At 45.7% G+C, this 12,231-nt stretch overlaps 1 protein-coding gene across 1 annotated transcript in view; it reads left to right on the top strand.

The window, feature by feature from the left end:
* Positions 1-9,564, top strand: part of LOC108544153 (glycosyl-phosphatidylinositol-anchored molecule-like protein) — a 12,525-nt gene extending 2,961 nt beyond the window's left edge. The window contains exons 2-4 of the mRNA XM_017895115.1: positions 3,116-3,210; positions 3,818-3,925; positions 9,090-9,564. Coding sequence (XP_017750604.1) covers positions 3,138-3,210; positions 3,818-3,925; positions 9,090-9,385 — 477 coding nt within the window. The 5' untranslated portion in view covers positions 3,116-3,137 and the 3' untranslated portion in view covers positions 9,386-9,564. The remainder of the gene's footprint in view (positions 1-3,115; positions 3,211-3,817; positions 3,926-9,089) is intronic.
* Positions 9,565-12,231: the final 2,667 nt, after the last annotated feature.

Genomic DNA, 12,231 nt, shown 5'->3' on the forward strand with positions numbered 1-12,231 from the left:
AAAAAAAAAAAAAAAAAAGAGAGAGAGAGAGAAACTGTGTCTCTTTTTTATAAAGAAGAGAAATAGTACATATTGCTGTCTGCTCTCTGAGTTTCATTGGTACTAGTAGGATTTTGGGGAGCTGGCAAGCTCTGGTTGATGAGTGAATGAATGACAGCAGTGGGTGAACCGAGGCTTAGAGTTGCAGCAGGTGGTCTCAGTAGCCATCAGATAAAACTGATTTCAGGTTACCGCAGGCAGTTTCAGCAGCCAGGCCTCAGAGAAGTACATTCTTGGAGCAATGTTTTCTACCTTGAGGGCTGAATGGTCTCCCCACCCGGCACTCTAATTTAGCTGGGTGTGACCAGGATGACCCAGTTAGTATGGTCAGCCTTCACACGGAATCCTCAGCTCAGACAGGTGTCCCTTTCTAGGCTTTGACTTTCCCCTTGAACCTCATCCCACACACCTGTTCCTCCCGGGCCACTGGCTTATGATGGAGACCAGCGGTGTGACTGTGGCAGGCTCCTTCTAGGGGCACTTTGTCTCCTGGGATCTGCCACACTAGGGGGGATTCTACTTGGCCTTCTCTGACTCCCCAGGGTCCCTCCCACCACGGCACTTGGAGGCCCTTCCGTGGGAAAACTGGCTTGATCTTTCGGGTACCTGGAGATTCTGGGCCACTTTGGTCCCCTGTGAGCCAAGACAGCACTCTGGTTTGCATTCCTTGCTGGAGTCCCTGCCTGTAGCCAGCCTGGCTTTCAGCTGGTGCCCAAACTGACAAATGTATCTGGAATGACGAAGGGCGCCCTGGGAAGGGCTTGCCCTCTTTGGAATTTTGGTTTACATTAGCCTTGGTGCATCCACATCTGCCCGAGGGCCTTTCAAATGTGACTTTTAACTCTGTGGATTGATTTGTCCAGTTGTCACATTCTGATTAGCCACAACCTACTGCATCCCATGTAGAAGTGGAAATGACATGATGTTTTCCTGACTTTTTAAGCCTGTGTGTTTACATTTGCATCCAATCATTCCTATGTGGGAATTCCTTGGGAGTCTGACTTGCAGATTTTGTTTCTTCTGCCGTTGCTCCTGGGGGCTTAGTCACTTCTGTGCCTCTGGTTGTCTGTGGCACCTTTGTATTTGTCATTAGTCAACCGGAGGCTGGGGGTCTGAGTGGAGAGTATGTCCCCCTCCAGTGATGGTTTCTGTTGGCTTCCCAGGATGAGGATGACTCATGGCCACTCGTAAGTGGTTTTTCTGTCTGGGGTTTGCGATCACATAGTCATATATGTTCTAACTCCAGCCTGACTGTTGAGAAAGCCTCTGGGTAAGGAATTCCCAGGAAACACACTGTTTTCATGCATCCTCTGGAAGATGAGGCCCAAAGTTACCAGGGTCTCTGTTTGCTGATGCTGATGATCCACATTTTCTAGCCCACTCTGCTTCTCTGACACTTTCGGTCTTGAGGATCCATGCTCTGTGAAGGAATCCAAGCTCTCATTTCCCACTCACCTCGGCCCTGGCTCTGTCTCTAGAACCTGTTCGACTACAAAATCCTAAAGCTCTGGGCTCTGGGCGTCAACCTGTGCCCCAGGAAATCATGCTGTTACTGTGGACTTTCCAGCTTGGTTTCTTCTAGTGTTCCATTGTAGCTCTTGGGTATTTTCCCATCTGCCCCAAGATCCAGCTGGAAAGCAGTGAACACATCTGATGTGAGTTTTCCTGCCTGTGCTCTGGGCATTGACAGTGGAAGGGTGTTCAGAATGTCTGCTGTGCCCTCATGGAGGAAGACAGCCTCAGTGTACATGCTCTGCGTCAGTAGGTACCCTTGAGCCCGGCTTTGGGAGCAAGTGTTGAGTGAGTGAAGGAGGCATCCAGTGAGAGCAGGCAGGACAGAGTGGAGAGAGGGCTGCTGGGTCTCAGGGGAATGGGCATGGAGTGGGTGGGAGATCCACCTAGGGAGGCTGACTGGCCGGGCGAGTCAGGAGCCCCTTCCAAGGGTGGACACTGACAGGCCCTCAATCTTGGTGGCCTGCATCCCAGAGGTGCCAGCCCATCTTTCTTCCCAAACTTGATGCCCTAGGGCTAGGGGTATTTTGAATCTCAGCCTTCCCCACTGGAGCTGGACTTAGTACACAGGGTGGGGCAAAGTGGGTACTGGATCCTGATCATCCCTATCCCTGGGGTGTGGCTTCTTGCTGCACAGTCAGTTTCTGGTTCTGTGGCCCCAGCTGCTCCTGCGGTGGGGGGAGCTACACATCAGGCTCTGACCCCATCCAGGTGGGGCCTCAGCATGAGGGGAGTCAGCAGCCGTCAGCAGCTGTGCCCAGGGAGTTGCCCCACTAAGCACTGAGGACTGACCTGCTCCGAACCAGGGAGATGGAGCTTCCCCCTTGAGTCAGGCTGCTGAAGGCAGGTAGGGGATGGAGACAGTGCGTTTGCAGGAATAAGGGTGCAGTTGTGTTCCTGCGAGAAAATGTCTCAGTTGTGGCAACTGATTGGTGACCTGGGGGACGTTTCTGAGCCCACAGTGCTGGCATCAGGACTCAGGTGTGAGGTGCCCCAGATCCTCCCCTTGCCAGTCATGAACTGATGGCTCAGTGATGCCCAGGGTGGAAGAAGACTAGATTTTGGGAGGGGAGTTCTCTCGTAATGCCACTGAGGATGCCTTCAAGTTGGGCTTCTGGCATGTTTTGTCCTCGCTCGCCTCCTGTAGTCACCTCAGCCCTCGTGTTGCTGAGTTGCATGTGAGAGCGGGAAGCGCGTCAATGGGCAGTATTTGAGAACGTTTCACAAGTCGCTTTTGAGGTTCAGAATCAACCAGTAGATACAGAGAAATATTTTGAAGCATGGGGACCCTTAGGTGAGCTGCCACACAAAGCAGCCCCAGGACCTCCCTGGCTCGAGGAGTGACAGCGAGTTTGTCTGAGGTGAGGGCACAGGCCTGGCAAAGACTTGTGTGTGGATCAGACCTGCCCGACCCCAGTGCCTTACCCAAGGAGCTGCTGGCTCAGTGGGGGAGGCATTCAGGTGGGCAGAGTCAGGGAGACTCATGAGACCATTGACGCCAGGGACATAGAGCTGGCCAAGGAGCCATGTCACTAATGTGTTGTCTGGGTCTTCTTACCTTCAGGTCCAGACTCCTGCGTGAAGTGATGCTCCACTTTGCCTTACTCCTAGCCGTGGGGCTCCCACTGGTGGCAGCCAATGTTACCGTTGGTCCTCAGTGTAAGTATCATTCCCTCTCACTGTCCTGGAGAGGACGAGAACTCACCTGGGGCTGCTGGGGGTAACTGGAATGATTGGCTGCAACGTGGAGCACGTCTCAGCCAGCTGGGGCCTGCATTTTCTGTGTAATCAGGGGTGGGCACTAGGGCAGTCCAGGAGTAGTCATGAGCAAGGAGAGGGTTAGGATGGAAGAGCAGCTGACCGGGGACCAAAGGGGAACCTTGATGTGGCCCTTCCCCATCAGGGCCAGGCAGGAGGGGTTGTGTCCAGGGAAACCCAGGAGGACGCTGGACCCCTGTGAGTATCCAGTCTTCCTTGGTGAGGTGGGCCAGGTCTGCAGAGCATAGCATCCCATATGTGACCACCAGTGGCGCTCCCTGGAGCCTGCGCTGGAGAGCAGGGAAAGCTCTCCTTGTGCCTAACCTCCCTCCCAGGAGCTAGTCTGGGCGAGACTCAGACTGCACAGAGAGCTGAGCTGTGCAGGTTAGGAGAAGTCCTTGGAAGCAGAGGGGAAGGGCTGGCCATTGAGGGAGGGTAGAGTGAGCTGGTAATGGGTGGAAAAGGCGTGGTGGAGCAGAAGCCTGAAGCCTGCTTTCTCCCCTCTCAGGGACCTATAGTTTGAGATGCCATGACTGTGCGGTCATAAATGACTTCAACTGTCCCAGCATTAGAACATGTCAGTATCATGTTAGGCGCTGTATGACAGTCTCCATCCGTAAGTACCTTTCTGTCATTCTGACACATTGTTGATTAGTCTCCTACCTGGATAGTCTCTGGGGGCAGGGCCAGTCTGCTTTCTTCTCTGAACCCAGCTCTGTTTCCCTTTCCCTCATGTCTTCCCATTTTGAGTGCGTCTCCATAGGCCTTGGTCTCAGCCTCATGATAGGCCAGCATGTATCATCTTGTAAAGCCAGGTACTCTGCAAAGTGGTACAATCTGTCCACACACCTGCAGTGTCTCCAGAGGGTGAGAGCATTGCCGGACCTCAGAGCCTCTACTGTCCCTGGTGGTGTGTGTTGACACCCCATGCTGCCTGAGCGAGTCCTCACTGGCCATTCAGTTTCTGGTAGTCTAGAAAGTGCTTCCAGCTCGGCAGGTCAAAGCAGTGGATGGGCCATGGACTGCCCTCAGAGAAATGCCTACCACACACAGATGTGAAGGTCAAGCATGAGGTCAGGGCAGAGCCTGCACTTCCAGGATGCTCTTGCTTCCTCCTCAGAGGCCTCTGGTGCTCTGAGGAAGGTGCCCCCTCTCCCCAGGGCCGTAACCTGCAGAAGATGAAGATGTATGGCCAGAGGCCCAGTGACCAATGGAGCAAGCAGGGAGGGTACAGCCAGTGTACATCCTGGTGTACAGGTGGAGGCCTTGCCTGGGGCCCTGCCCAGGGCCTTTCTTCTAGCCGTTTTGTCCCCAGTTTCTGTGGTTGTGCTTGCAACTTCACATATCATTCTGTGTTCTAAGCTTTGCGCAAAAACAATCCCCTGATTACCACCTCCATGTGATTTGGCTATGTTCCCACCCAGATCTCATCTTGAATTGTAACTCCCATAATCCCCACATGTCATGGGAAGGACCTAGTGGGAGGCAGTTGAATCATGCGAGTGGTTACCCTCATGCTGTTCTCATGATAGTAAGTGAGTTCTCACAAGATCTGATGGTTTTATAAAGGCCTTTTCCCCGGCACTTCTTCCTGCCATCATATGAAGGATGTGTTTGCTACCCCTTCTTCCATGATTGTAAGTTTCCTGAGGCCTCCCTAGCCATGCGGAACTGTGAGTCAATTAAACCTCTTTCCTTTATAAATTGCCCAGTCTCGGCCAGTTCTTTATAGCAGTGTGAGAAGAGACTCATGCACACCTCTTCTTCAGACCAACTGCTGATTTGGGACATGGGCAGGAGGCTGAGAATCTGGGCTTTGTCTCCAGAGTGGCCACTGCTGGGGACCTTGATGGCATGATTACTGCCTCTAAATGAGTCTGAAAACTATCTTTCCCATGAATCCCTCATGGGGTAATAGTTGGCAAAAAGAGGAACTTGAGTGAGATTTGCAAGGTATGGGTGAAGCAGAGATCACTCTTCTGGAAGGTCACAATGGTTTTGTGCGGTGATGGACACTGGCGGACTCCAATCTGTCCTCCTTCATGTCCACCCCATCTTCTCTACTTTTGAGCCTTTGACTGAAAGCAATTCCTAAGATGACAGCAGGTATTTGGCCACTGGCCTGCCTAGGTGATGGGTACTCCAATGGAGCAGTTTAAACATCTCTGCAAGAGCCTTACTTGAGAGGATAAAGGTACATGGCCTTTGATATTGCCGTGCAAAATTGGGCTGTTCCAGCCTGCCCCAGTGTAAGTGACCTAGCTCTGGACTGTTCCTCTGATCTTCAGCCTCACCTGACTGACTTCCTTTCTTGGCTTCCCCATGGTCATGGCAGCTGTAACACTTGTATTTAATAACTTAGACCTAGACTGTTTTAAGGGCTCCATTTTCCTGAATGAACCCTGTTGGATATTAGGACAAAGAAATTGGGAATGCTGGAATGCTGGGACATTTTTCCTTTCAGGAGATTTGCTGATTTCTGGGGCTGTGCAGGATGGTAAGCGAAAGACCTCTACGGAAAGAAACGTAGGCGGTGTGCTGAGACAAGGGGCCTGGGTATGAGGCATATAGGAACTCTGCACTATCTCTGCAACTTTTCTGAAAACCTAGAACTATTTTAAAAGAAAAGGTTCATTTACACACACACACACACACACACACACACACATTCCATAACCCCACTACCTTGTGGATTCAATAACAGAATTGCAGTGTGGTTTACAATTTGAAACCCATCAGTTTAATTTACCATATTAACAAAGAAAAGGGCAGAGATTATTGTAGATGCTGAAATGTTTTGATAAAATCCAACACCCTTTCCAAATCTCTGAGGGAAATGTCTACCATCACCACTTCTATTCCCAATGGAACTGGAGTTCTTAAGTAGTTCAGTTAGGCAAGAGGAAGGATTAAGTCTCATGAAGAGCAGAAAGAAAGAATTTATACAGCTTACTATTCATCAGAGATAATAAACTTCAAATAACAAATATCTTTAGGAAAGATCCTGGATACAAGATAAGTATTCAAAAATCAGTTTACAAAATCACTTGTCTTTTTGTACATCAAGAAACAGATTGAAAATGAAATCCAAGGAATGCTGCTCTTTAAAGTATCACAAAATCAAGTACCACAAATCTAACTGGATTTGTGCAAGATTTCAACACTCAAACTGCAGAAACACCTATTGAAGACTTAAAACACCATTAAAGACTTAAACACATGGAATTGTACACTATACTTATGGATCATGAGACTCAACAGAGGAAGGATATCTTTTCTCCAATTAACCTACAAATCCAAAAGAATTTCAGTCAGAGTCTCAGCAGAGGTGTGTTTGTGTTTTGACAAGTTGGTGCCTAATGCTTTTTGAAAATATGAAGGGCTAGGAAAGCCAAAGCAGTCTTGGGGAAAAAGAAAAAAGCTCGAGGACTTGTGCTCTGAACTATCAAGATTATTCATATAGTTTTCTTAATCAAAACAGTTTGGTGTTGGATCCTGTGGTCAGGATTGAAAAATACAACACTAGAAGAGAAATAATTCAGAAAAAGCCACATACATCTGGTTTCTTGATCTCTGACGAAGCTGACTGTGCAGTGCAGGGAGTAAAGACACTTCTCTGCACTAAGTATTGGTGGATATGTTAGATATTTGTACACAATATTTGCACCATACAAAAGAAGCAGTTTTAGGTGGTTTGTAGATCTCAATGTAAATTTTAAACCAATAAAGTTTTTAGAGAAAAATGTAAAATGCTGTATTTGTGACTTTTAGGAATTAAGAATTTTAAAAATTGAGCAAAATAGTACTAGTCACATAAGAATGAAATTGGTAGGTTGATTTACCTTTAACTTCAAAACTTCTGTTCCTAAGAAGATACCTGTGAAATAGTAAAACTGCAAGCCACAGATCAGGACAAAGCATTTCAAAACATGTATCTACTAAAATACTTGTATTCATAATATAATGAACTTCTTCCTATGAATTAATAAAAAGCTGATCATCCAGTGGAATTGTAAACAAAAGGCTTAAAGGGAATTTACCAGAAAATGGTGTCTGAATGTGTAACATATATAAGAAAAGTTGTTCAGTGTCATTCTTCTTGAAAGAAATGCAGCTTAAAACCACAACACGATAACGCCACAGGAAATGACTCAATATCCTAAAATGATCATGCCAAGTGTTGTCAGGGTTCTGAAGTGTGCACAATCCCTCAGACTATAGATAAGTTCAACCCAGTGTGGAAAACTCTTCGACATTGTCTGCTAAAGCTGCATATCAAACACTGAGACTCAGCACTTCTGAATAGGTACATAGCTAATTTAATAAAAGCTTATGCAGGCTCACCTCAAGGCAAATACAATGTAACAGTATTCATTGCAGCGCTGTTTGGAGTAGACAAAAACCAGAAACAACCTTAATGTCCATCAACAATAAATTGTGGTACGTTCATCAATGTAATGCTGTACAATTATGAGAATGAACAATATACAACAGTGTGCAACAATAGGGATAAATTTCATAAACACAGAATAGAGCAAAAGAAGCCATCCACAAAATCAGACATAATGTATCATTTCATTTCATAAAGTTCAAAACCAAACAGAACTAACCTATAGGTTTAGAAGCGCATACATTTCCTATCTTTGGCCTGGGCTGCTTACAGCAGTGTCTGTGTGGAGGAGCAGAGTGAAGAGTCATGGGGCTGTCGTGCAGCTCTGTGTCTGGTGCTGCATGCTGAGTACTGGCTGTGGGCACTTAGGGAAAATCCACTGAGTTGTGGACTTATGGTCAGGCACATTTCTGTAGAATGTTGAACTCCAATAAACGTTTTAAGTGGAAAATAACAGAAAACAAGTGACTGGTTCGTATTCATCAGTTGTTTCTGGTGTTATAGAGGAGACAAGACCCAGATCCATGAATAGATAAATCAATTATGGTAAGTTCCAGAACAAAGTGTTTGTGTAAACACTGGATAGATTTCAAGGGGAATGGAAGTAGTGATGAGGGCCAAGGTATTTAACCCAGGGATTCTTGAAGGAGGTGTTAGATGGAGCTTTGGTCAGGTAGCATTGGTCAGCTGAGGCCACTGGACAAGCCCCGTAATGAAGATTATTGATCACGTTAGTCGTGATCACATTAGTTGCTATCGATAACCTTCACCAGAGGGCTTGTCCATTGGATAACATGTACCTAGTTGGAATGCTGCATCAAGTCTGTGCTGGGGAGGAGGTTGGCACCAAGCGCTCAAGAGCATTTATATGTTGGTCCAGGAGACTGAAACACCAGGCTGAGGGTCCCAGGAAGGAGTTTACCCTAGAAGGGTCTTGCCAACTGCAGAAAATCTGGATAATGCTACATTAATATGGACACCTCTGTTAAAGGTCCGTGTGATCTCTGGACCGTAAGTGACACATGACTTCTGGTCTGCATTTGATTTCTGGAGCTCTAGAATTCTTACCATAAAAAATGAACAGGACATTTCATTGTGCGTAGCTACATGACAAGGTACCATGATACTATTTTGGGAGGGCCAGAGGCCTAAAGATGGCAGCTTAGATAGAAAACTGTCTCCAGAAGTAGTTGTTCTTGGAGGGATGAGACCCGTTAGTGTACTTGGATATTCTCTCTCAGTCAAGTATTCTAGACAATGTTGTCACAGCTGGGAGTATAGAATGTGTACATGGAGCTAATTATGGTTGAATGTGAGGTGTATGTGCTTCAATATTTACAAGCAGAAAATGTGAAATCAGTTATTTTCATTGCTGCTGTTTTTTTTTCAGGCATAAACCCTCGTGAGCTACTTGTTTATAAGAACTGTACATACAACTGCACGTTTCTATATGCAGCTCAGCAGCCTCCTGAAGCCCCAAGAAAAATCTTCAAAACTAATAGCTTCTACTGGGTTCGTTGTTGTAATAGCATGGTTTGCAATGCAGGAGGACCTACTAATCTTGAAAGGGACATGTTACCCGATGAAGTAATTGAAGAGGAGCTTCCAGAAGGAACCGTGAGGCTGGGGGAGTCAAAACTGTTCCTGAGCTTTGCCTCTGTCATAGTCAGCAATATATTGCCATGAGGACCCCTCCTTGGAGGGTCTGACCATCTTCACCCATTCCACAGAGAAATGTTGCTTTCCATTATTCCCTTGTAAGTCAGAGACCCTTATCCACTGCTCTTCTAGGTGGCCCATTTATGGTTTGTTGTAAGAGAAAAATTAAAAAAAAATTATTGTTTAGTGAAGATGTTCATGAGCATTTGTTTGCTGGCATGTACTTGAGCACTCATAGTGGAGTCTCCATTCATATCTGTTCTTCCTTCACTCGCTCTGTATTCAGAGATTACTCTGTGGTTTTATTATAGTATCAGTTGCTGTAGCTATTATTGATTTTGGTAGTTTCGTCTTTGTGCTTCATACTAAAGTTATGTGTGGGCTGCACACTGCAATTATAGCATTGCAATATTTTGGTTTGTCTGTGTACTTAATTTTACCCTGGGTTTTATACTTTCAGATATTTTCTTTTTATACATGAGTGTTTTTTTCTTTCAGTTTGAAGAGCTCCCTTTAGCATTTCTTGTAAGACAGATGTGGTGGTGGTGAATTCTCTCAGCTTTTGTTTGTTTGGGAGAGACTTTATTTCTCCTTCATATTTGAAGTACAGTTTTGCTGGATACATTATTCTTGGATGACAGTTGACGATTATTCTGTTCAACACTTTCAAAATGTCATACCACTCACTCCTGGTCTGTAGAGTTTCCTTTAAGAATTCTGTTGCCAAATGAACTGGAGCTCCTTTATGTGTCTGTCTATTTGCTCTTGCCACTTTTAGGGTCCTGTCTTTGTCCTTGACCTTTGATAGTTGGATTATTGTATGTGTCAGGGTAGTCCTCTTTGGGTCAGATCTCTTTGGTGTTCTCTAACTTTCCTGTACCTGAGTATTTATCTCTTCCTCAAGTTTTGGACATTTTTCTGTTATTATTTTTTGATCAGCTTCCTACCCCTGGTGCTTGCTTAACTCTCTCTTGAACACCAGTAATTCTTAGATTTGGTCTTTCGAGGTAATTTTCTATATCTTATAGGTTATCTTCATTTCTTTTCATTCTTCTCTCTTTTTTCTTCTTTGTATACTTTCAAATAGCTGTCTTCAGGCTCACTGATTCTTACCTCTGCTTTATTTATTTTGCTGTTGAGAGCCTGTAATGAATTTTTCAGTTCAGCAAATACATCTCTCAGTTCCAAGGTTTCTGTTTGATTTTTTAGATTATTTCAATGTCTTTGTTAATTATTTCTCATAAATTTCTGAATTGCTTTTCTTTGTTATCTTGAAGATCACTGAGTTTCCTTAAAACTACTATTTTGAATTCTTGGTCAGATAATTCACATATTGCTGTCTCTTTAGGGTCAGTTACCAGTTCCCTGCCTTGTTCAGTTGGGGAGGTCATGGCTCCCTGTTTGCTGTCGTTTCTTGTGAATGTATGTTCATGTCCTTGCACAGAAGAGTTATGTATTTATTTCAGACTTCTCTGTCTGGCTTCTTTTTGTTTCTTTGTTGTTTTGTTTGTGTGTGTCTGTGTGTGTGTGTGTGTGTGTGTGTGTGTGTGTTTAAAGACAGGGTCTCACTCTGTCACCCAGGCTGGAATGTAGTGGTGATCACGGCTCACTGCAACTCCACCTTCCAGGCTCAGGGGATCCTCCTACCTCAGTCTCCTGAGTAGTTCAGACCAGCTAATTTTTGTATTTTTTTGTAGAGATGAGGTTTTGCCGTGTTGCCCAAGCTGCTTTCAAACTCCTGGGCTCAAGCGATCCTCCCACTTCGACCTCCCAAAGTGTTGGGATTACAGGTGTGAGCCACCACACCTAACCTGATTTTTCCTGGATATGTTTTATTAGAGATCTTTGTAATTTATCTGTTTCTTTTCTTTTGTTTTTTTCCTGCTAGGTTGCTGTCTCCTTTTCTGCACTAGGTGGCAACTTAAGCCCACCTTTGCCTTGGTTCTAGGCAACAGTAGAGTGCTGCCAGTCCCAAAGAGAGAGGCCCCAAGGGGATATCCTGGTCATGTGGGAAGGCTGACCAGGGCTGCATGCCTGGGAGCCTGTGGGACTTACCTCGTACAACGTAGCACTGTGAACAGTCACTCTGATTTGGTGTCTCCTTTGGCTGAGTTACACAGCAGAGTTTTCAAGGGTGGGATGGGAGTCCCATTTCCCCTTTTGTCTCTGACTTTCCTCAGAGATATTTTTCCCTTCAGGCACTCCTGATGATACCCCTGGGTTGAAGCAGGAGCAGGTCTCCTGCCAGCAAACCCAACATGGGAAGGAAGCTGGTTGTCTGCCTCCATGTCACTTTGTCCAGTGTAGAAATTGGGAGTCAGGGAGAAATGTTCTGCACATTTGGTGCTGAGCAGACTGGGGAGAGGGGCATTGTGGGCATGTAAATTCCGTTTTCTTACATCTGGTCTAGGAATTTTTTTACTTTTCTGTGGCCCCAGGAACTCTCTCATCCTCATATTTGAGTTCTGGGATATTGCTGGTGATAATCTCAGTGCTGTGTATTTGGTTTTGGTTTTCTTTGAGATGGGAGGGAAGTCAGCTTGCTTGTGCACTGCTATCATGGAAACTTGGACTTGTGTTCTCTTAGGTATATTCCTAGTAGTGGAATTGTCGGGTTCTATGGTAACTCTCTATGTAATTATTTAAGAGACTGAGACTGTTTTCCAGAGTGGCTGCACCATGTTACAGTCCCACCAGCCATGTATGAGGGTTCTAGCACTTGCTGTTCTCTGACGTTTTTGATTTTAGTCTTTCTAGTAGATGTGAAGTGCCGTCTCATCGTGGTTTTGATTTGCATTTCCCATATGACTGATGACATTGAGTATCTTTGCCTGTGTTTTTTGGCCATTTGTTTATCTTCCTTGATTGTAAGA

This window comes from Rhinopithecus bieti, unplaced genomic scaffold (assembly GCF_001698545.2).
Source record: "Rhinopithecus bieti isolate Rb0 unplaced genomic scaffold, ASM169854v2 scaffold_25940, whole genome shotgun sequence".
NCBI lineage: Eukaryota > Metazoa > Chordata > Mammalia > Primates > Cercopithecidae > Rhinopithecus > Rhinopithecus bieti.